General features: G+C 39.7%; 2 protein-coding genes across 3 annotated transcripts; both read right to left on the bottom strand.

Annotated features, from left to right (window-relative positions):
* Positions 1-6,624: 6,624 nt before the first annotated feature.
* bag2 (BCL2 associated athanogene 2) lies at positions 6,625-9,219 on the bottom strand. Its single transcript, XM_046357464.1, has 3 exons — positions 8,926-9,219; positions 8,283-8,392; positions 6,625-7,410 (listed from the first exon to the last, which is right to left on the bottom strand). The coding sequence occupies exons 1-3, from the start codon at positions 9,048-9,050 to the stop codon at positions 7,016-7,018; spliced, it is 630 nt and encodes a 209-aa protein (XP_046213420.1). The 5' UTR covers positions 9,051-9,219; the 3' UTR covers positions 6,625-7,015.
* Positions 9,220-9,433: 214 nt separating this feature from the next.
* znf451 (zinc finger protein 451) lies at positions 9,434-21,284 on the bottom strand. Of its 2 annotated transcripts, XM_046357463.1 has the most exons (14): positions 21,194-21,284; positions 20,581-20,640; positions 15,859-15,942; positions 15,258-15,371; positions 15,018-15,126; positions 14,672-14,822; positions 14,432-14,558; positions 13,686-13,845; positions 13,044-13,191; positions 11,162-12,672; positions 10,971-11,048; positions 10,484-10,558; positions 9,901-9,928; positions 9,434-9,696 (listed from the first exon to the last, which is right to left on the bottom strand). In XM_046357463.1, exons 2-13 carry the CDS (start codon positions 20,629-20,631, stop codon positions 9,915-9,917), a joined length of 2,622 nt encoding a protein of 873 aa, XP_046213419.1. In that variant the 5' UTR covers positions 20,632-20,640; positions 21,194-21,284; the 3' UTR covers positions 9,434-9,696; positions 9,901-9,914. The 2 variants fall into 2 exon arrangements, with proteins under 2 accessions (XP_046213419.1, XP_046213418.1); XM_046357462.1 differs by lacking the exon at positions 9,901-9,928.
* Positions 21,285-25,360: the final 4,076 nt, after the last annotated feature.

Genomic DNA, 25,360 nt, shown 5'->3' on the forward strand with positions numbered 1-25,360 from the left:
ACATTCAGCAGATGACTTTTGGAAATATGGCATACTGCTTCCACCAACTTTAATGTTTGTAACTCCTTAGCGAGTTGGCATTTATTGTCATGAATCTTGACCACCTGCATTGTTTGCTGTTTGGGGTTTTAGGCTGGGTTTCTGTACAGCACTTTGAGATATCAGCTGATGTACGAAGGGCTATATAAATAAATTTGATTTGATTTGACCAGTCATAAAATCTGATGTTAAACAACCACACTGCTAACCCTAATCTTAAATTACAACCAGGGCAAGATTCATTTAAAATATATATATATATATTTTTCACCTTTATTTAACCATTTGCAACTGCAACCTCGCCAAGATAAAGCAAAGCAGTGTGACACAGACAACAACACAGAGTTACACATGGAGTAAACAATAAACAAGTCAATGACACAGTAGAAAAAAAGTCTATGTACAGTGTGTGCAAAAGGCATGAGGAGGTAGGCAATAAATAGGCCATAGGAGCGAATAATTACAATTTAGCAGATTAACACGAGTGATAAATGAGCAGATGATGTGCAAGTAGAGATACTGGTGTGCAAAAGAGCAGAAAAGTAAATAAAACAACCAGTATGGGGATGAGGTAGGTAGATTGGGTGGGCTATTTACAGATTGACTATGTACAGCTGCAGCGATCGGTTAACTGCTCAGATAGTTGGTTAGGGAAATAAAAGTCTCCAACTTCAGTGTTTAAAAAAATATATATATATTTTTTTTGCAATTCGTTCCAGTCACTCGCAGCAGAAAACTGGAAGGAAAGGCGGCCAAATGAGGTGTTGGTTTTGGGGATGATCAGTGAGATATACCTGCTGGAACGCTACGGGTGGGTGTTATCGTGACCAGTGAACTGAGATCAGGCGGAGATTTACCTAGCATGGACTTATAGATGACCTGGAGCCAGTGGGTCTGGTGACGAATATGTAGCGAGGGCCAGCCGACTAGAGCACACAGGTCGCAGAGGTGGGTGGCATAAGGTGATTTGGTAACAAAATGGATGGCACTGTGATAGACTGCATCCAGTTTGCTGAGTAGAGTGTTGGAAGCTATTTTGTAGAAGTCTAGGATCGGTATGATAGTCAGTTTTACTAGGGTAAGTTTGGAGGTGTGAGTGAAGGAGGCTTTGTTGCAAAATAGAAAGCCAATTCTAGATTTGATTTTTGGATTGGAGATGTTTATAAGTCTGGAAGGAGAGTTTACAGTCTAGCTAGACACCTAGGTATTTATAGTTGTCCGCATATTCTAGGTTGGAACGTCCAGGGTGGTGATGCTAGTCGGGCGGGCGGGTACGGGCAGCGAACGGTTGAAAAGCGTGCATTTGGTTTTACTAGCGTTTACGAGCAGTTGGCCATGGAAGGAGTGTTTGTATGGCCTAAACGTCAACCTGCAACTCCTGGAATTGTCATGCTAAACATTGTTTGTCAGTATGGAGTAGACAAGGGCACATACATACCTGGGTCCAGGCTACAGACATTGTGTCACAAAATTTTGACAAAATGTAACGCTTAATAGTAGGTGTATATCTCACCTAGTTTGTTCATTTGCATTACTTTGATTTAACAGTTATAAAGTGTCTCAAGGTGTACCACACATTCTTGCACCTGCTCCTTTGTTGACAATCTGTTTTGATGATGGTGATCTATAGCATAAATAAAATATCTATTTTCATTGTTTTCTTCATTGTAATTTCCACTTTATTCAAAGCTGATAGTATATTTTTATGTGAATCTTTCTCGCTTTCAATGACATTCAGCTGATTAAGGTAAGTGTTACAAAGCATCTATAACCGTATGTCATGCTTTATAAAGGGTCCATGGTATAATGGGCAGGATTTAGTCATCGTTATGACTTTTTGACTGTGTTACAGAGTAAAGTATTTGTCATTGTCACTACTTAAGGTCACTCCTGTAGAGTTCTATGGTCACTCCCACTAAGGCCAACTTTGGTTGATATCCCAGGCTTATCTGTAACTGCGTTTGTCTGTTGAAGAAGAGAGTCGGACCGAAATGCAGCGTGTAGGTTACTCATGACTTTAATGAAAGAATCGCGGTACATGAAATAACTGAAACTAAATACAAAAACAACAGAACGGAACGTGAAGCTAATTACAGCCTATCTGGTGACTACAACACAAAGACAGGAACAAACACCCACGAAATACAAAGCGAACTCAGGCTACCTAAATACGGTTCCCAATCCGAGACAACAAGAATCACCTGACTCCAATTGAGAAACGCCTCAGGCAGCCAAGCCTAACTAGACACACCCCTAATCATACACAATCCCAATGCTAATAAAACCCCAATACGAACCCAACACAAAACCCATGTCACACCCTGGCCTGACCAAAATATATAATGAAAACGCAAAACATATTAACCAAGGCGTGACATTATCGCTGTGTGTGCAATAGCCTGGGGATGATGTTACACCAAGAAACACTTACCTTGATGAAAACACCCAATCTAAATAAATTGATAGTGTCTTTCTTCTGGAACCAAGTTACATGTTCCTCAGTACACAAACACGCACCCAGCAAAAATTTGTCACACCGCACAGTGCTGGGCCAGGTCAGGTCTTTGACACATTCAACTCCCCCGCTGAATGATCAGCTACAAAATGTTGTTGCCATTGTAACAGGATGTAATCAAGCCCCGGTCTCCATGGGAACAGAAGAGGAATACCTGGTGCTGCAGTCTCAGGTTGGACTACTCCAAATCATCTTGGTTCTCTCACACACACAAACGCAAGATTTGCAGATCCATAAACCCATGTAAATACCTCTCACCCCTACAGTAATATGTAAATCATGAGAGAAAACAGCAGAACGTTAACATATTTATTGACACTGTTGTCCTGTAATACTTAGTTTGAAGTGAGACACCATTCGGACATTCATAACACATCCATAAAGACTATATCGCTGTACTTAATTTAAAGTCAGACCCCTTTGGTAATTTATAACACATACATAAATGCCATGTACCCTATGAGGCTCTGCTTAATTTAAAGTCAGACCCCTTTGTTAATTTATAACACATACATAAATGCCATGTATCCTATGAGGCTCTGCTTAATTTAAAGTCAGACTCCTTTGTTAATTTATAACACATACATAAATGCCATGTACCCTATGAGGCTCTGCTTAATTTAAAGTCAGACTCCTTTGTTAATTTATAACATACATAAATGCCATGTACCCTATGAGGCTCTGCTTAATTTAAAGTCAGACCCCTTTGGTAATTTATAACACATACATAAATGCCATATATCCTATGAGACTGCTTATTATAAAGTCAGACCCCTTTGATCATAACAGATACATAAAGGCTTAATTTTGTTTTTTATTTTACCTTTTTTTTACTAGGCAAGTCAGTTAAGAACAAATTCTTATTTTCAATGACGGCCTAGGAACAGTGGGTTAACTGCCTGTTCAAGGGCAGAACGACAGATTTTGTACCTTGTCAGCTCAAGGATTTGAACTTGCAACCTTTCGGTTACTAGTCCAACTCTCTAACCACGAGGCTACCCTGCCGCCCCAATGATGTAAACACAAATGTATTAACACTGGGAATTATCACTAACAACACCTGTTTATAAACCATACATTTCCTTTCATTTATAAATGTTTTAAGCAATACAAATACATTAATTTTCAAAAAGTCCAGCAATGCAATTACATTGAACATTACAATGTAATTGCTGTGAATAGTGTAGCTTGTCCCTGAGCTGGCAGACGAATGGTTCTTGCCTCTCTTCCTACTGGAGGTACTCCATGTTGGTTCCAACCTTAAAAGGAACAACAAAGAAAGTTAGCAGGTCTGTTTGGAAATGCCTTTGTCACACCATCTGGATAAGGGCATTTCTGTCTGCGCCAGAAACTAAATGGGAAGATGGGAAACTCCAGTCAATTAATATTATTATATTACACTTTCAGTTCCAAATCTAGGGGGATTTGTATTTAGCTGAGCATGCTCACTAGCTAAATGTCAGATAGCTAGCAATTTCTGTGAAGTCACCAAAATTATTTTAGAAGTAGAAGAATCTACTTTAAAGAATTTGGCAGTACGTCCAACCGGCCTTACAACCACAGAACAAGTGTAACCACGCCAGCCTCTTCACATCCGGCTTCTTCACCTGCGGGATCATCTGAGACCAGCCACCCGGAAAGTTGATGAAACAGGAGTATTTCTGTCTGATTGGCAGGGCCTGGCTACCAGCCTATGACTGCACCCCTGCCCAGTCATGTGAAATCCATAGATTAGGGAATCGAACCCAATATCCTGGCGTTGCAACGCTCTACCAAGATGGGTTATAAATCCTATTTGTGCAGACACAATTGAATGACTTATATGGCCTTTATTAAGAGGTGCTTATGCCACCCTTTATAAAGCACAGATTTATGTCATATTTGACATAATGGGTTAAGTCATGTTTGACACGTCATTTAAAGCATGACCACATTGGTTTGTACATAATACGACCCAATGAAAAAACATTGTAGGAATGTACTGGCTATGCTAAGAATGTGTTTATTTTACCCACATTTTAAATTGTGTGGGGTTTGTTAGAATAACAGATATAAACATTGCAATGAGACCCCCCCCCCAAAAAAAAAAAAAAAATCTGAATAAGAATGCCATGTTTCAACATCAGTGACTTGCTTAAAAAAATATCTAAATATGTGTTAATGGACATATAAAATTACTGCCTAGTATCCTATTCTGTATGTGCATGTGCTTGTGTTGCTTACTCTGCACCTGCATGTGAAATGCCTATTCATGATGTATTGACATGGTACATTGTCTCTAATGAGGTCTCACAGATAGTACTGTTACTTTGGCTATTTCTGGACTGGTCGTTCACAAGTACATACAGTTGAAGTCGGAAGTTTACATACACTTTAGCCAAATACATTTAAACTCTGTTTTTCACAATTCCTGACATTTAATCCTAGGAAAAATTTCCTGTTTTAGGTCCGTTAGGATCACCACTTTATTTCAAGAATGTGAAATGTCAGAATAATAGTAAAGAGAATAATTTATTTCATTACATTCCCAGTGGGTCAGATGTTCACATACACTCAATTAGTATTTGGTAGTATTGCCTTTAAATTGTTTAACTTGGGTCAAACGTTTCAGGTAGCCTTCCACAAGCTTCCCACAATAAGTTGGGTGACAGTGCTGGTGTAACTGAGTCAGCTTTGTAGGCCTCCTTGCTCGCACACGCTTTTTCAGTTCTGCCCACACGTTCTATTAGATTGAGGTCAGGGCTTTGTAATGGCCACTCCAATTCCTTGACTTTGTTGTCCTGAAACCATTTTGCCACAACTTTGGAAGTATGCTTGGGGTCATTGTCCATTTGGAAGATACATTTGTGACCAAGCTTTAACGTCCTTACTGATGTCTTGAGATAATTCTTCAATATATCCACATAATTCTTCCTCATGATGCCATCTACTTTGTGAAGTACACCAGTCCCTCCTGCAGCAAAGCACCCCCACAACATGATGCTGCCACCCCCGTGCTTTACGTTTGGGATGGTGTTCTTCGGTTTGCAAGCCTCCCCCTTTTTCCTCCAAATATAACGATGGTCATTATGGCCAAACAGTTCTATTTTTGTTTCATCACACCAGAGGACATTTCTCCAAAAAGTACCATCTTTGTCCCCATGTGGGTTTGCAAACCGTAGTATGGTTTTGATTATGGTGGTTTGCTCTAGGAGGCAGAACGTGTCTCCTTCCTGAGCGGTATGATGGCTGGGTGGTCCCATGGTGTTTATACTTGCGTACAATTGTTTGTACAAATGAATGTGGTATCTTCAGGCGTTTGGAAATTGCTCCCAAGGATGAACCAGACTTGTGCAGGTGTACAATTTTTTTCTGAGGTCTTGGCTGATTTTTTTATATTTTCCCATGATGTCAAGAAAAGAGGCACTGAGTTTGAAGGTAGGCCTTGAAATACATCCACAGGTACACCTCCAATTGACTCAAATGATGTCAATTAGCCTATCGGAAGCTTCTAAAGCCATGACATTTTCTGGAATTTTCCAAGCTGTTTAAAGGCACAGTCAACTTAATGTATGTAAACTTCTGACACACTGGAATTGTAATACAGTGAATTATAAGTGAAATAATCTGTCTGTAAACAATTTTTGGAAAAATGACTTGTCATGCACAAAGTAGATGTCCTAATTGACTTGCCAAAACTATAGTTTGTTAAAAATAAATTTGTGGAGTGGTTGAAAAACTAGTTGTATTGACTCCAACCTAAGTGTATGTAAACTTCTGACTTCAACTGTATGTATGTAACATATCTCTACATAAAGATATGAACTTAATGTAGCTGATTAACTGTCTCAGTACCTTGCCTTGTGTTTTCAGGTAGGTTGTGACCCGGGCTTACAGTAATGACCAGAGAGTAGCAACACATGTCAAGGATTAAGACTGTAAAGGATCTCATTAAGATGGTTCAACAAAAACAATGTCGATGCATTTTTTAAATGCCTTAATGAGTGGCAGCCTGGGTGCTTATTGAAACTACATAAGGCAGCGTGTAGGTAACTGAACTGACATTCAAAACAATAATGTGACAATGTTAGTAATGTTAAGATGTGTAAAACGTTTTTATATGCAATATTTATGGTGACAGGGTTTGAATGTGACATTAGTGGTAGTAGAATACAGTGGTAGTCATAAGGACTTTTCAAATGTTCAAGGCAAAGCACTTTAAAGGTTCAAGTTATATAGAACAAACTATATTTATCCAGTGTAGGTAGACCTGTCATTTATCCAGTCTAGGTAGACCTGTCATTTATCCAGTCTAGGTAGACCTGTACTTTAGTATGGACGCCTTATGCCATGACAGGAAGGATGCTATCTTTCACTAATTATGGGAAATAATAGCATGGTAATGAGGAGTTTGGTTTCCCAATGTATTATGACTGTCTATTAATTAGGGCTATTAGGGGGGTTGAATCAGTATGAGTAACTTCATTTGCCATTGGCACTGTTTAAGTCATCCACTTTCTGATGATCCATTATCTTGATATTCTTCTCAGCATTATCCACGTTCCTTATCAGAGTTTCCAGCCTCCTCTTGATTTTTTTCTGATCTTCCAGGGCGCAGGTGATGACGATCGTCTGGAATTTTGTATCGATAGGAACCGGTGGTGCCTCGGTCACACAGGCAGCGTGCAGTGCCATCAGGCCCTTTCTGGCCCCATCCATGTCGTCAAGCAACTTTGCAGCAAGCTCATCAATCAAAGAGGTAGCCTTGCGTAGCGCATCCTCCTGTGTGGAGTTTCTAATGATTTCCACTGATATTTCAACTGTCAGCGTCCTACCCAGAAGACGGTTAGCAGTTAAAGATAGTTCCTCTCTCTCTCCTGAAAAAGAGATAGCACAGTGTTATCAGATGTTGGTGTTAAAGGCCAGGTGTAGTCAAAAAATGCATTTTCCTATGTTATATATATATATATATATATATATTGGAATAATATTGTAAAATTGTGAAATCATGAGCTAAATTAGGTAATGGACCAATTTGAGAGTTCCAAATCTCTGCCAATAAGAGCTCATTTTCAGTTTTCCCCTCCCCACTTAAACCACTCCCAGACAGTACTAACAACATTCTTGGTTGAGAAATTGCTCTTTTTGCTAAATATATATATATACAAAGAAAAGAAGAGCAATTTCTCAACCAAGAATGTTGCTAGTACTGTCTGGGAGTGGTTTCAAGTGGGGAAGGGAAAATTGAAAAATAGCTGTTTATGTATATATATTTATATATTACATTTTAATTGAAAAAAAATCACAGTAAGGTGCTTAATTGCTACCCAGAAATGATTTGATATTGAGATAAAAACGACTGCATTGAACCTTTAACAGAACAGTTCACTAAAGTAAAAGTTTGTCAGAAGTACCAAAATCTTACAGAAGTTCTGTCAAGAAGAATTCCTGTCTATGCCATAAAAGTAGATTAGGCCTATAGCCATGCCACCCCACATGGGGAATTGCATGGTACTTACCTTTCCCGTGCATTTTGGATTGAGGGAGGCTGTATAGCTGGATTTGCAAAAGACATGACAGGCCTTGGACTCAACCTAAGACCATTTTGAGATCTTAAAACATCAGCGAGTGAACTATCACTTTAAATAATAATTTCTACCAGTGAAGTGTCCCTTTGTTTCAACCAAATGTATGCGTTTTAGGCATCAATTATGCAACCTGAGATTTCTGATGGCTATCAAACACATACCGTCACAAATACTGCGCATTTCTTCACTATTCTTTATGGACTGGATCATATCAAGTAAGCACTCTCTCTCCTGTTCCATTGAAGTCGCGGCCTCGCGTAAAGTCTCCACCCTAAAACAGATGTCATTGTCATGAGATATTTCGATAGGTTATGTATGGTAAGTGTTAGTACGTGACTCAGAGAAAGTTGTGATCATATTATTCATTCCATTGCATATTCTACAACTGTTTCTCGGTGTTGATTTCAAACTTCTTTTTTTTTTACAGCTGTTTAAATAAGGTTATGATGTCATTTTAAAAGAACACAGTCTGGCACCGTAAAATATGCAAATAAACCACTGTTGTAAATGATACGGTCATGGCGTACACTGTAGTGTGCACACGTATTCAGAGAACTTTCTTCCTTCTTCCACTGGCACCGTCTACTGCTTTCTATGTTTAGAATCAGTTTAAACCAGCTCTTGCATGGAACCAGAGATTGTGTAGCCGAATACCGTGTGTATTCTTCAAAGAAACTAGACAAACAAAGGCACATGATAGCATTACAGTAGCCTACAATGACAAGTGTGCGCTCTGTATTTACAACAAGGATGAATTGTCTTCTCTATACAGTATTCAGGCCAGCTGTATGTAAAAGAGCCTACCTTATTTCCAGCTGGTCCAAACTTTCAAGAAGTCGTCCGGAGCGATCTGCCATAGACATTGATCTGCTGAATTTGCCATTAGCGGCTTCAATCATTTTAGCCTGGTGGATTTTCGCTTGTGCCATAGTTAGTATAATGATCTCCCTCGAGATTAAATTCCAATGGACACCTAACGGTGCACTAGCTAGTCCCAAGAGCACAACGTAGAGGTTTCAGCTTGACAGACAGCGCCACAGAGTAAACATTTCCAAACATGGGCTGGAACTTCCCTTGCTGTTTTTACCGACCCATCGGACGGGACTGAGGATTGCATTTCTGGAACGTTCAAGGGGGTGGGATTCTTTCTCCACTGCAGCCAGTAGAACGACCTAATATTATTGTCTAGTTAAATAACGGTTTAAAAAAAGATATATAATACATAAATAACGACGACCTAATCTAATTTCTTGTAGACAATATCCAGACATCCAATGATTAATGTTAAAAGTTCAAAGAAAGAGACAAGGAAAATACTTAACATCTTTATTATTTTTTAAAGAAGCTCTGAACGTGTGATAAAGATGCATACACGGTATGCCTCAACATAACCTTTACAGTTCATATGTTACTACAGTTATTACTGTGTAATCACATAGATATAAGGGTGTCGTAGAGTGTAACGATTTTGAAAGTAGCTGATATGTTACACATCTAAATAAATGACAGGCTACCAGAAAGTAACATTTGTTGATCAGTATTCAAGAAGGCTTCTTTTGAGAGCTTCCTCCATCTCTGTGAAGATAAATGTGGGGTGGCACAACAGGAAAAAAATAATCAATATAATGTCAACCTAAATAAGAAATATAACTGTCGCAAAAACACACGAGACTACCATCTCAAAACCATTCAAAAAGTGTTCATGCTGTTCTCTACACCAACTATCTGAAAATCCCAGTGTGCATTAAACGTCACTATGATTTGATTAGACATACTCACACTAAGGTTATTCTTCAAGCATGTAACGCTGATTAAAAAAAAAGAGAGGTATCATCTTGTTTTTATTATGCTACATCTACATGACCAGATTGGGCAACCGCTTGAAAACTCTTCAGAACCTTTCTGGCCATTCAAATAAGGCAATATGCAACAGGGTTTGGCTGATATATGATTCAAACGAATATCGTGAAGTGCAAGACGATATATTGTAATGTTCAAATACAGTATAGTCTTGCACTTTACAAATCAAAACTGTGCTGTTTTACCAGTTAGGCTCTATCAATATGTTGAAAATGAAGTTCATTCGAATGAACTAAGCCTTATTTGTTTTGCCACGCCACACAAAGATTATTTAATGAGAATGTGACTAATACTTTTTTTTTTTTTTAAAGCACAAAACTTGCACAGTCTGGAATTACTTAGTCATTCCCGGCGCAAAACAATTATCAGATATCGTGATATTTGGATTAGCATATCGTAGAAGTGGTCTAACCTAAAAATCTCCCAACTCTAACGTGTAAACTAAAATGTAACTACTGAAAAGGTCCTCAAATAAACAAAGATAAGTAAAGGTGTTACACACCAATATCAAAGTCAGTTGGCTCTCTTGCTTCTTCTGCACTTAAAGCCAAGGCACGCTTCATCTCCTCAGATTCATCTGAAACACAATGGAAATGGACAAAAAAAGAGAATCTCAATTGGGAAAAAAACAGCACGTTAGGAAATATTTCTAAGAAACCTTCTATAGCTATTTAATATCTATGGTAGATGTAATTCACCAAATCACTGAACAGACCAAAATTCAAGAAACCTTCTATAGCTATTTTACATTTTAGTTATTTAGCAGACGCTCTTATCCAGAGCGACATAAAGGAGCAATTAGGGTTAAGTGCCTTGCTCAAGGGCACATTGACAGATTTTTCAGCTAGTCAGCTCAGGTATTCAAACCAACAAACTTTCGGTTACTGGCCCAACGCTCTTAACCGCTAGGCTAGCTGCAGCTATATAATTTCTATGGTCGATGTCATTCACCAAATCACTGAACAGATCAGCAAACAAAAAATAATCACCTCCATGGGGTTCAGTGTCATCTCTGACCTCATCCAAGTTCACAGCGATGGCATGTTTCATATCTTCAAACTCCTCCACTATTAAATAAAAAAGTATGAATCAAATCAGTTTAAGACCAGGAAGGTCAGTGCAGTGGAAATGAATCACGGAACACAGTCCAAACTCAAAGCAGACTTGAAAGCAGACTTGCCATTCACTTCCGGTTTAATCTCCACAGCAGCCAGTGTCTTAACAGCGGTGGAAGCTGCTGCCTTCTGCGTACAACTCTCACCTCCATCTCTAGAGCTGGAGCAAGGCTCCAGAAAGCAGTGCTGGGAGTGGTAGTGGTTATGGAAACTGGGCACGTCGTTATGACTCTTCTGACAGGATCCACACACCACGTCAAAGGTCTTCTCTAGCCCCAAGGCTTCGTGTTGAGAGTGGACATGAGTCTTAATCTGAGCAAAGGAGGCTACCTTGATGTTGCATGGTGCACATACAAAGCTGCATTTGTCTTCACTGGACAGCAGCTTCATGCATCGTGTGAAAGTAGCCTTCCTTTCGTCTTCGGCCTTTTCCGACGACATGCATGGACACAGACATTCACTGGTTGTTGCCAGTTGACTGGAGTTGTAGTTTTCGGCCTCAGTGGGTCTATCAACCCCAGGCACATCCATGAGGTAGTAGTCCTTACTGTGCAGGCTTCTATAGTGCTCCTGGAACTCCCCCTCGGTGTCATACTGCATGCTGTCACAGAGCCCGCAGAAGTAGCGTGTCACTATTTGGTTGCTGTGCTCGTTCACACAGTGCCTGCGTAATGTGTCCTCCTTGAAGAACTTCTGTGGGCAGTGGCCACAGGCAAACCTCTGAAAACTGTGGTTTCTCACATCTCTGCAGTGCTTGTGCACGGCTCGCTCCGAGTCAAAGATGTCCTCACACATTCTGCACAGCCACCTCTCGTCCTGTTTGGGGAGACATGTGGGAGTTGTAGTTCTAGCCCTGGGCTCAGTGGGAGCGCTGGGTCTGCCACTGGTGGAGGGTTTGGAATAGGAGATGGGAGCAGGCTCCTCGTCTGATACCTCTCTTTCCCTGAAGTAAGTGTGTCCACTGTGGGTCTCTGACACATGCAACAGGATGTCCTCGTGACGTGGCATGTCCACCTTGCACAGCCGGCAGTGGAATAGGAAGTTTGAGAGATGGGCGCCGCCATGAAAGCGGCTCATGTGCAGGCGAGTGATGGACGACTCATCCATACGCTTTCCACACACACCACATTGATGGAATATCTGATTGGCAGTTAAAAGGTGCTTGCTTGCCATGGCCTCCTCTGAAAAGCGCTGGCCACATTCACAGAACCATGCCACTATCGAGACACTCGTTGAGGGCCCAGCACTGCCATTCAAAGTTCCTCCGCGTCTCTGTCGCTTGGCTGAGTATCCAACAGAATCACCTCTCTCCTTGTCCCTCTTCTGTGATGGGACAACCGCAGCCCTCTTGGCGTGTTGGATTTCATAGAAATTGCTGTAGTGCAGAATCGCCCTTTCCATGGTGCTGTTGACCTCAGTAATGTGCCGACTCAATTCTTTATGCCTGTCAACTTGACCTTGGGTGAGGAACAGTTTGCAACACACAGAGCACTGGCCCAGCACCTGCAGTTGTTTCATAACCTGCACCACTGTTTTCACTGCCTCAGCCCTGGCACTGCCCTCTCTGCACTGCACACTGAGGGAGAAGAATAACATTAACAAAATGACAAATAAGATGATTTATCCATATGAAGGAAGTGAGATGTTGAATAAATATAATAAAAAAATAATATATGCCATTTAGCAGACGCTTTTATCCAAAGCGACTTAGTCATGTGTGCATACATTCTACGTATGGGTGGTCCCGGGAATCGAACCCACTACCCTGGCGTTACAAGCGCCATGCTCTACCAACTGAGCTACATTTTCTAATACACAGACAAACTGTATATGAATAATTTGTACCTACACTGCAATTATACCTGCCTATGTAACAACCATGTAATTGCATGTACACTAACGCCATAGAGTACAAAAGTACACAAACGCATACAGATATAAACTTACTTGAAGTGGGCCTGTGCTTCCATGTGTGAGTTAAGCCCCTTTCGGCATGTTGTACATCTCACGCTGAATATAACCTCCTTACATAAAGCAGTAAGACGATTCTTCGCATATCGAGGGATGGGAACTGGCAATGCTGTCCCTGTAGTTTCTTTTGTTCAGAAAGAGAACAAAATAGCTGGTTACATGTTTCAATAGAGCAAACTAATAGCAGTGTATTTGGTTATGTTATCCCGTCCAAGCACTATTCATTCGCACAACCTATTTGCTCTACATGCAGATGGGGCGGCAGCATAGCCTAGTGGTTAGAGCGTTGGACTAGTAACCGGAAGGTTGCCAGTTCAAATCCCCGAGCTGACAAGGTACAAATCTGTCGTTCTGCCCCTGAACAGGCAGTTAAACCCACGGTTCCTAGGCCGTCATTGAAAATAAGAATTAATTCTTAACTGACTTGCCTAGTTAAATAAAGTTTAACAATAAAATAACTAGTAATGCCAATAACAGCATAAAGCGAGTCCATATGCCACTTATCTTTGCTCTTTCCGCCTAAATCCAATTTTCATGAGTGGAATATTTAGTGTTGATGCATATTCACATCTTTGTTACATGATTGATTATACTTAGACTGGGAGAGGCAAGAATTACCACTCATGATGATGGACTGAGAGAAGTGGTTTTTGGCCGCCATGTGATGGAGGCACTCGTCCCTGGTGTAGAACAGGAAGTAGCAGACAGGGCAGGCGAAGCAGACGATGGACTGGCAGGTCTGACTGTGGTCATGGTCTTCATTAGGCGAGGAGGACAGCTAAACAAAATAACAATTTCCCCACACAATGAAAGTGAATACTTTTTCAGCTGGATTGAAATGTGTATGCATTATCTGTGGTTGAAGACTTAAACAAGAATATTAAAGTATTCATTTTCATTTCATATTTTTTTTAAATCTTGAGACATAATAGTATGGCAACTACCCCCAAATAATTGATCTTCCTCATTGGTATTTAGTGCCACCAAGTGTATATCACAGCTAAATGCTGCTCTCTACTGCTTTGGTAGAGATGGACATCCAGTTTCCTCCATCCAATAACAAAAACTGTTGCAGGAATGTGAAGTATTGTTACATTGTTTACCTTTTTAACCTCCAATTTTAAAACAGGAAGACTACTGTGTAAAGGTGGTCGGTCGGACGGACTACTTGCAGGTAAAAAGCTACTTTATAGTTTGAAACGGCATTCAGGAATGTCCTTTTTCTCCTCATGGTACTTGATTCCTTTAGGTTAGGAATAAAGACAGGTAGAATTCTTGCATAGAGCACATTTGAATGATATGTGACTGAACACAATTGAAAGTGCTGTCATCTAACAGCGGTTGATTGTACAAGCACAACCAACCATTGACTGCTGATGCACCCTCCAAGCCTCTTTGGTTTCAAAATGCAGACCACAGGCAACGCAAGCAAACAGCTCAGTTGGGCTTCCTTTCAGGTAGATGGTCGGATCGCAAGGAGAGTGGTCAAACCTGCAAACACAAAGAAAAAAAGTATTTCTCAAGGCAACCCACGGCTAAAATAAAAGTTGGCTGTTTATTATGTATAATTGTCACAGAAATATAAATCTCATATATTATCTAACCTTTTCAAGTGACCTTCCAGGAGAGGCACGTTGTCATAAACCCGACCACAGTTGATCACTGGACAGGTATGTGTAGATGAGCTACTGGTGGGAAAGGGGACCTGTCTGCGTCTCCAGCTAGCTCCAGTATTGATGATACCGGGTTTCACACCTGAGAACAGACATTGGTAAGACTGAGATGCTGCTCTTCTAACAAATGAAGTTAAACTTTCTGTGTACTAGTTGGGACCGTTCATTAAATGTCTCGGAGTAACTATGCTGATCACTTTAGATCCGAGATCAGCATTCCTACGCTGAGACATTTTATGAATACGGGTCCAGAACTCTAGTGCAAAAGAGACATTACCTGGCATCTTTAACCACATATCCACACAGCGCTTGGCATCATATGCATGTCCATTGGGACTAAATGCCAGTTCCTGCTGCCCATGAGCCTTTTGTGAGATTTGCTTCTCCTGAAATGATGCGAGCAGAGACAGGACCAAAATGAAGAACTGTGCAGACATTATAGCACCCACAAAAGACAAGTGCAGAACAAGCTTCAAATGGTTAATAAGATTATCATACCAACTTGAAGTGTCCTTACCTTGAAGGCTTTACACTTCTCTGCCCTTTCCTTTTTCTCCACAGTGACTTGCTGAGCCAGTCTGTCCAAAGTGGAGGTGACCTGAGCCTTCTGTCGCTCAATCTCATCTTCAATCTTCACAATAAAAAATAAAGGTGAACATTATATACTAGTTACATAACATTTACATTTTTTTTGTGGTACTTTTTCCCAATTTTCGTGATATCTATTTGGTTGTTACAGTCTTGGCTCATCGCTGTAACTCCACTACGGACTCAGGAGAGGCGAAGGTCGAGAGCCATGCATCCTCCGAAACACGACCCTGCCAAGCCACACTGCTTTTTGACACACTGCTCGCTTAACCCGGCAGCCAGCTGCACCAATGTGTCGGGGGAAACACCGTGCAGCTGGCGACCGTAGTCGGCTTGCAGGCGCCCGGCCCGCCACAAGGAGTCGCTAGAGTGCGAAGGGACAAGGAAATCCCAGCCGGCCAAACCCTTCCCTGTGACACAGCCTGGGGTCGAACCCGGGCTGTTACTTTTTTAAACTGGTCTTCCACCAACCTTTCCATATGTCATTACAGTTTGGATTTAATTTATTATCTTTCACTTGACACACTCACTGTCTCTGCCATGGGTAAACTGTCATCGTCTTCTCCCTCACTCAGTAAATCAATACACTCCAGTACAGGTCTGAGTGGAGCCTCCTGAAACAAAATAGTTAAATGGATGAGACACTGTCTGACACTGTCTTTAATAAACTGTTGACTCACTTAGACACCGTCTGATTTTTGTAGAAGAATACGGAACAGTTTTTTAACAATATGGGAACTGTAGTAGATGACCTAATCTGACTCAAACATCCACGTTTGGGTCAATTTCGATTCAACTAATGCATAGGATGAAAATGTGTAGCCTTATACACTTGTACCCTTATAAAGGTTGAAAATGGCAGATTTGGAAACTGATAAGCACCTAAATTGGAACACAGTTGCTGTAAAGTAACATGCTATAAATTACGTCAGAGCTCAGGCTCTGCACTTCATATGCGACAAGAAGTTGCCCCCATCCCTCCTCCATTTTCTCTTGTCCAAGTGAGGAAAATGCTGTAAATTAAAAGGACTCAATGTATTTTGAAAGATGAGACAGGATTATAATAAATAACAATTTGATGTCATACAAGCAAGCCAAACACCCATGACTCCAAAAGTGCACTTTACATTATCCATACGAAACCTGTGTCATATACAGTGTCAATGTTTGTGATCACTATGTTTCATGTGCATTTACTAGATGACATGGCGTCATACCCTGGGTTGTTCTGAACAGAATGAGCCTGTTTGTCTATTGGAAAGAAAATTTGCCATGGAACACGGCTATCGGCAAATAGTACAGTACATGTCAAATGCACATAAAATCAACCGTGTCATTTTTGGATTCAGTCTTGTGTCAGGTGAACTGTCGTGTCCTGTCAACCAATGTCATTTTTAAAATTTGGGTGAACTATCCCTTTAACATTGAGGGTGGGAGGGGGGTTAAATTATATATATTTTTTAAAGAAACTAATAGCAGGAACAGCATCATCTATATCAGGATGTAGATTGGAACCTAAACTGAACGACTTCAACTACTAATTTATCTGCACAGGATTTTATAAAAAAATTTTTTTACTGAGAATACATTACATAGGATGAAGAAACAATATACTACTTGTCAGATAAAGAACCGATACTGTACAGTGACTTCAAATAGTATTTACACCACTTGACTTTTCCACATTTTGTTGTTACAAAGCGAGACTAAAATGTTTTTGTCAGTTTTTGTCAACAATGTAAAACAATACTCTAATGTCAAAGTGGATTAAAAAAACAAACATTTGTTAAACATTTATGAAAAATAAAACAAATATATATTGATTAGATAAGTATCAATAAATGTTAGAATCTCCTTTGGCAGTGATTACAGCTGTGTAAGTCTCTAAGAGCTTTGTGCATTTGTATTGTGCAACCTTTGCCCATTATTATTTTCAAAATTCTTCAATAATTATCTTCTTGGTAAGCAACTCCAGCGTAGATTTGGTCTTCTGTTTTAGGTTATTGTCCTGCTGAAAGGCAAATTCATCTCCCAGTGTCTGATGGAAAGCAGACAACTATATTTTCCTGTAGGATTTTGCCTGTGCTTAGCCCATTCCGTAATTTTTTTAATCCTGAAAAACTCCCCAATCTATAACGATTACAAGCATACCCATAACATGATGCAGCAACCACTATGTTTGAAAATATGGAAAATATTTTCATTTTGTACAAGCTTCCTTCGTTTCACTCTGTCAATTAAGTTTGTATTGCAGAGTAATTAAAGTTGTTGAGCCATCTTCAGTTCTCCTATAACAGCCCTTAAACTCTGTAACTGTTTTAAAGTCACCATTGGCCTAGTAGTGAAATCCCTGAGCGGTTTCCTTCCTCTCCGGCAAGAGTTAGGAAGGATGGACGCCTGTATCTTTGACTGGGTGTATCGATACACCATCCAAAGTGCAACTAATAACTTCACCATGCTCAAAGGGATATAGATCTACCAATAGGTGCCCTTCTTTGCAAGGCATTGGAAAACCTCCCTGTTTTTTGTGGTTGAATGTGTGTTTCAAATTCACTGCTCAGCTGAAGGACCTTACACATACAGTGCCTTCGGAAAGTATTCAGACCCCTTGACTTTGTACATACTTTGTTACGTTACAGCCTTATTCTAACATTGTTGTTTTTCCCCTCAATATAATCAACCTATAACCAATACCCCAAAAACAGGTTTAGAACATTTAGCTAATTTATTAAAAATAAAAACTGAAATATCACATTTACATAAGTTCAGACCCTTTACTCAGTACTTTGTTGAAGAACCTGTGGCAGCGATTGCAGCCTTGAATTTAAAGTATGTCGCTACAAGCTTGGCACACCTGTTTTTGGCGAGTTTCTCCCATTCTTCTCTGCAGATCCTCTCAAGCTCTGTCAGGTTGGATAGGGAGCGTTGCTGTACAGCTATTTTCAGGTCTCTCCAGAGATGTCCGATCACGTTCCAAGTCCAGGCTCTGGCTGGGCCACTCAAGGACAGTCATAGACTTGTCCCAAAGCCACTCTTGCATTATCTTGGCTGTGTGCTTAGGGTCATTGTCCTGTTGGAAGGTGAACCTTCACCCCAGTCTGAGGTCCTGAGTGCTCTGGAGCAGGATTTCATCAAAGATCTCTTTGTATTTTGCTCCGTTCATCTTTCCCTCGATCCTGACTAGTTTTCAGTCCCTGCCACTGAAAAAAAAACATAGGGATGGTGCCAGTTTTCCTCCAGATGTGACGCTTGGCATTCAGGCCAGAGTTCAATCTTGGTTTCATCAGGCCAGAGTCTTTAGGTGCCTTTTGGCAAACTCCAAGCGGGCTGTCATATGCCTTCTACTAAGGAGTGGCTTCCGCCTGGTCACTCGATCATAAAGGCCTGCTTGGCAGAGTGCTGCAGAGATGGTTGTCCTTCTCGAAGTTTCTCACATCTCCACAGAGGAATTCTAGAGCTCTGTCGAGGTGACCATCGGATTCTTGTCCTTTCCAAACCATGTCCATTGAATTTACCACAGGTTGACTCAAATCAAGTTGTAGAAATGGATCCATGGAAACTGGATGCACCGGAGCTCAATGTAGAGTCTCATAGCAAAGGGTCTGAATACTTATGTAAATAAGGTATTTCTGTTTTCGCTTTGTCATTATGGGGTAGTGTGTGTAGATTGCTGAGGAAAACATTTATTTAATCAATTTTAGAATAAGGCTGTAACATAACAAAATGTGGAAAAAGGCAAAGGGTCTGAATACTTCCCGAAGGCACTATAATTGTATGTGTGGGGTGCAGAGATTAGGTATTTATTTTTAAAACATGTGAAATACTATTATTGCACAGAGTGAGTCCATGCAACTTGTTTAGCAAATGTTTACTCCTGAACTTATGTACTGTAGACATGCCATAAGAAGGGGGTTGAATACTTATTGACTCAAGACATTCCAGCTTTACATTTTTAATTCATTTGTAAAAATGTCAAAGTGGAATATTTTTGGGGGACATTATGGGGTAGTGTGTAGGCCATGACAAAAATTCTAAATTGAATCGATATTAAAATCTTAAATGTAAGTAAATTTAATCGAAAATGTAATCTATGTAATTCCCAAAAGTAACTTAATCATGGGAGGTCCAAAAAACACCTTTCTTGTAAAAATAGTTATAAATTGCTGAGGTGTAGTGACTTTTGAGAACACAAGCTCAAGTACACAGTACAAAAATGATAAAAATATTAAATATTTTAGATTATGCATTTCCTTTTCCCCCAAAACTGTATGAATAAGGTTGAAATTACATTATGTCTAAATATAGTAGAATACATTTATAAAATGACTAACTATAAGATTTCACCTTACTTCTAACTGTAAAATACATATTTGTATATTTAGAGTTAGAGAAAAGGTTCATATTTTCTGAAGATCTCTTGATCAAAATGTTTGCCCCAACCGCTGTGAACGTCTCTCCGTCAATGATAAACAGAAAGTGTTTTTGTGTAAAATCTATGAATCTCTCTATGGTGACAAAACCACTATCCTGCTGCTACGATGTAAGGATTCCAGGCATATGCGTTGTTAGTGGTTGTGACTTGGGTTCAGCCAGGGCTTGATGGACAGTCGGAAGAGCGAATGAAATGGAAGGAGGGACATTCCAGCTTAATGTGGTGTCAGATTTCACACAGGCAGAAGATACATTCACCCTGTATCCATGAGAATCAGGCCTACATCTAAATGCAAGCCATTTTGATCTATGGTGCCCACAGATTGATTTCTATGCAAAAATGTTGGTCAGAACCAGTACCAGAACCATGCAAGTCACCTAAACAGGGGACTTTACATCTAAAAGGTCTTTAAATTCCAGCTATAACAACAAAATGTGTAAAAAGTCATGGGGTGTGAATACTTTCTGAAACCACTGGGTTGGGACAGGCGTGGAGGCCTTACTCATTGTTAGAAAAAAAAACATTTGATCCAAATCAGATTTTAGGTACTATTTGTATTAAATATGATATGAATCCTATAAATTAAAAATGGCCAATTTGGGTGCAATCAATAAACTTAATTTCTTAGAGATTATATTTCAACAAAAAATGTTGCAGGAATGCTAGCTAACCATATCTGTTTCTAACTACAGAAACGATTTCAGAACAATATATGATGATGGTGGGTGTCATGGCTTGCTGAAATTACATGGAACGACGCAATGACAACATAGTAGAGAAACCTTTGAACCTTTGGTTCTGCAAATGACAAATCACTTACTGACACAAACTCCACCTCATCTTCATCTTCTGCTCCAGTCGGGGAGGACATTGATTTTATCTGGAGTAAAAAAAAACTACATAATAAAACAGACAACTCATCCAAATCGAATCCCACTGATAATAAACTAAACTTTGTCAACATCATTATCCTCATCCAGCTGTCAGTATGTCTGGCAGGGCTATGATGACCAATAAGTACATTGTTACAATGATAATAGCTAAAATCTAAAACAATGATAGCTAATTACAATGTCACAAATTGTTTGTTTTCATGCAAGCGTTCTCCAATTTGCCATCACGTGTGTTCAACACTAGCTAGCTATAACCACTGCGAGCACTAGTGTGAATAACTGCTCAAATTCAACACTTTTGCTGACTAGTTAGCTAGCTAAACTAGTTGAAACATTGTCGAAGAAAACACAAGAACGAGGCAGCTTCCTTGGTCTAGCTAGCTAGCTAACGATAGTTAGCAGGTCACCGTGCACAACAAGCAGTCTATACTTTGCAGACATTATAAACGTATTTATTAGGTAAAACCATTTAGCCACCCAAGTAGTTTGATAACTACATAATTATCGTTAAAGTAAATTTAAGCACCAGCGGACACTCACCAAGAAACGTTTTCGTGCAAAAGGGATGTTGATTTTCTGCGGGTGTTGCTGGGACTTGGAGTTCTAAGGAAAAGCGCACGGCAGAAACATTTAGTTTCGCAGTGCTGCTGTCGCATTGGGGGAAAAACATAAAACTGTCGTGTCGACATTAATTAATTCATGAATTATAAAGGCAATTATTTTTCTGGGGAAAAAAAAACACATTTTACTTTGGAGTCAGGTGGTCTTATCAGACGCATTTGCCTTTAATCCAGGAAACCGATAAAGCTTAATTTTGACATAATTGTTACGTCAAAATAGTTTTGCCGTAGCCTATAAATAGCCTAGCATATTTAATACTACACTGTTTTAAATTATCATATATCAGAGACCAGGTTGATGATAGAGACTGATCGTGATACTCAGGCCATATGCAGCATCTTTGCTGTGCGGAGCTCGGATGCCGATGCTCACTCCCCTTGCATGAGTAAAAAAAAAAAAAAAAAAGCTATTCTGCTGAGTCATGGGTTGTTGCCTTACATTATTGAAATCAATAGAACTGAAGGATAGTCTGTAGTCTAGCCTATGTTTCGGGCTGCAATGAGACGTTCACTATATCCTGTCAATAATATTACCTTCGCTTACAGTATATAGGGCAGCAAGCCCAGAGCCGGTTGTCTGTGCGCAGGAGGCGCTGCCCTACATCGCGTTTTATAATGATTGCTGCAGCGTTTTTGGTCTTATTGAGACCGTATAGTATTCAAGTTGTTTTGCTATTATTGCTGCTATTGCTTGGAACTATTGCAACAATTCTTTTTTTCTGTTGCTGGCATCGGAGGCTTCGTAACGGGAAACATCCCATAAAATCTGTGCTTTCAGGGCGCTCAAGGAGTCGCGGTGAGTAGAGGCGTCGTCAGCATCTTCAAGCAGTGCGGCTAATCCACCAAACCAAATGCGTGGCATGTCTGCAATATGTTCAAGCATTTTCACACGATTACCTGTTAAATAGGATATAGCCTAAAGTGTATCATGTGCTATTTTAAGCTACTTGACACACTTGAATCGCCATTATTTTCAGCAGATAAACATAGCATTGGATACAGTTTAGTGTAGACTCACTGCTATGTGCATGGCCTTGAGGGAGAAATCATATATTACACTATCAGTGTCCAAATATATATTTTCCACTTTATTCACAGTCTTAATTTGTCTAACGGTAGTCTATGATGTCATTACGATAGCCTAAATGTAGCCATGTGCTTATGTGATGTGTTTGAAAGTATCCGAGTGAGTTAAACATCTTTTCATTTGTCCTAGAAGCTGGTCTCCGGACACATCATTTTCGATCAGAGGTAATCATTCGTTTTTACTTCGGTCAAGGTCAGTAAGTAGCCAATGTCTTCTTTCAAATACAAGATTGTGAAGGAAGTACAACTATATGCTGCTCTGTGTTACTTTTATTATACTTTACTGTATACTTTTGAGAGTTGTGTTGGTGCGCTATTGTTAGGACTGTGTTATGCGCATTGCGCATGTGTGATCAATAAATAATGTGAATGATTCTGCACTTTATGCAGCTTGACTATTCTGGAGAAAAAAATCCACATTTGAATGAAAACTTACAAAATATGCCAACATAGGCGATTACAAATTGAACATTAAAAACCACTTAATTACACAATTAACTTATTAGGTTTATGGCAATCAAAAACCAAAGTTCCATCCATTAATGACAATATTTGTCAGTATGATCCATAATAATACATTGATCATCCAACTAGTTAAATGTCTCAACCATATTAAACAATTTCGGCATCTTTTTCTCTCTCCGTTTTGGACATGATGTGCCATGTTTTTACAGGGTTTCAGGCACAGTCCGCGCCATGCCAGGAGGGCGCGCGCTCGAGTGGCAGAGGAAAAGCCTCTTGTCGAAATTCCCCAGAGTGATCATCAGAGTGACTCGTCCACAACTGTGAGGAAACGAAAAGTGAAGAAAAGAGTCCTTCCAGACTTCTATCACTCAGTACAAGTCACCCCAACACGCAAACCCGTAGGTATATTCTTGCGTAATTATAGCCTAATGCCAGTCATTGTCATTTAGGGTATCCATTATAAATTAAATCTGCTTTGGTCAATTATCAGTGCGCCGATTTATTTTCAATTTTTCAATTAACAAATACATGCTACAGCGATGATATGGGTCCTTAAATTGTTAAAGTAACCAACATGTGCGCGTAATCCCTATGAACATGATGCAATTATTGGATGTTTTTTACGCAATAGTTAGCCTTCAATAGTTTGGCCTTCCGTACCACATCCTGGCGATGGTATTTGAAGTTGAAGCCTTGAAAGTTCAGCAATTTCTTGATATTGCTCATGTTGTCATTTTGCATGTTGATACACGCACCAAGCAAACCTAGTACATTGCCATATTAATAATGCAACCAAATTATTGTCGATATTTTAGATTAACAATCATCTCCATTGTAGACTACAATCCTTAAACCTCACCATACGCCAAACTCTACTGGAGCGAAAAGCAGGATGTAGACAGATTGTTGGTACATGTGTGCTTTTGGGTGTGTCTACATTTTTCTTTGTTTATTCTGGATGAATCTTGCTCTTTTATGGACTTTTAAGTTACAACTGAGATGCATGACTCAAGTTACGACTGAAATGCATGACGGTTAAGATGTCTAAACCTCTTTGTGTTATGATTACATTGTTTCAAATGGCAAATATTCATTACAATTACCTCTAGAATGTTAAATAGTATAGGCCTATAATAGATTAACAATGTCAATTTGAATGTTACTTGTCCCAAATGTATAATGTTTTGTTTCTGTAAACATGAACATTTACTGATGGATCCTTTTCTCTTGTACCCTCAAGTTCTCAAGAAATACCTTGATTCTTAATGTACTATAGATGGTAGCAATAGCCTACCATGTACGGTTTTAAAAAGTAGCATTCTAAATTGCTTTGGGACTTTTTACATTCACAGGCAAGAAAATATGAAGCAAATATTAGGCTAACTAACATAACATCTATGGAGAATGCAGTCTTTATTGTCTTATTTCTGACATAATGCTGGATGCAGTGGCCTTGTAGCAGGAAGTATTACCAATATTCATTGCTGTTGACTTGTAGCCTAACGGATAAAAAAGTAAATTGAGTAAGATTCTGTTTGCTGGTGACTGTCGACCCAAACTCCTTGCTCCGGCCAAACGCTACACCACGCCCACGGACATTAGATTCTTCTCTGCAATGTATAGATAGATAGATAGATAGATAGATAGATAGATAGATAGATAGATAGATAGATAGATAGATAGATAGATAGATAGATAGATAGATAGATAGATGTTTTAATTGCCAGGGTCACCCTAAGAATCATTCCGCAGAATGATTCAGTTTGAGTCGTAAGGCAAAGTATGGGGTGGGTGACCCTGGCAATTAAAACGAGTGTTTCGCTTTTGCTTTGTTTGAGGTGGTATCGGTTTGTTTATTTTGTCACCTTTGTCACTCACTATGATCACAATAAAGATAATGTAGGCCTTCAGAGTCGGACCTCTTGTCATCAGGCAGAGTATGTACTTTTGTAATTTGAGTGAACTATCCCTTTAAGACGTTCGACCTTGACGAGGTCGCTAGGTGTCGGGTTAGGGTCGATACATTACCCCCTTCCTTCAGGGAAAGTGTGTCTAGACGCTTCACTATACCAAGTCCCTCACGTGTACACGCCTGGCCTCAAGGGCACCATCCCATTTCTGACACCATGTAGCGTATTCATGGTAGCCCCGACGTGAACCCTGGTCCATCTACTGTTAAGCCAACACCTAAACCGTTAAGGGGAAATTTGAAACATGTTCTGCTTCATATTCATCATATCCAGCACCACCCCAACATCAACATATGTGAAAATTGCACGTTTCTATGTTTTGTTATAAAAAAAGATAGAGAAAGATAAATGACATCATAAACCAATTAGTAGGCAATATGTAGACAATGCCTACTCATAATTGGTTAAAATCAAACGATGCACAGTGATGATGTCATTGGAAGCACTTATTTTCCTCTATCTTTTTTTATAACAAAACACAGTCAGTGTGGTGCTGGAGATTATGAATATGAAGTAGATTTTTCAAATGTTATTTTCCTATGCCATGCCCAAGGTGTGGCTTAACA

The sequence above is a fragment of the Oncorhynchus gorbuscha genome, linkage group LG07 (assembly GCF_021184085.1).
Source record: "Oncorhynchus gorbuscha isolate QuinsamMale2020 ecotype Even-year linkage group LG07, OgorEven_v1.0, whole genome shotgun sequence".
In the NCBI taxonomy this organism is placed as follows: Eukaryota; Metazoa; Chordata; class Actinopteri; order Salmoniformes; family Salmonidae; genus Oncorhynchus; species Oncorhynchus gorbuscha.

What these genes read in the sequence shown, in the direction of transcription:
- bag2 (XM_046357464.1), bottom strand. Translation starts at nt 9,050, where the DNA reads ATGGCACAAGCGAAAATCCACCAGGCTAAAATGATTGAAGCCGCTAAT. An exon ending in TTGGACCAGCTGGAAATAAG is followed by an intron (nt 8,393 to 8,925) that starts GTAGGCTCTTTT and finishes CATCTGTTTTAG; the next exon opens with GGTGGAGACTTTACGCGAGG. An exon ending in AATGCGCAGTATTTGTGACG is followed by an intron (nt 7,411 to 8,282) that starts GTATGTGTTTGA and finishes TCTCTTTTTCAG; the next exon opens with GAGAGAGAGAGGAACTATCT.
- znf451 (XM_046357462.1), bottom strand. Translation starts at nt 20,631, where the DNA reads ATGTCCTCCCCGACTGGAGCAGAAGATGAAGATGAGGTGGAGTTTGTG. An exon ending in TATGTGGTTAAAGATGCCAG is followed by an intron (nt 14,823 to 15,017) that starts GTAATGTCTCTT and finishes GTCTGTTCTCAG; the next exon opens with GTGTGAAACCCGGTATCATC. An exon ending in GGGTGCATCAGCAGTCAATG is followed by an intron (nt 13,846 to 14,431) that starts GTTGGTTGTGCT and finishes TATTTTGTTTAG; the next exon opens with CTGTCCTCCTCGCCTAATGA.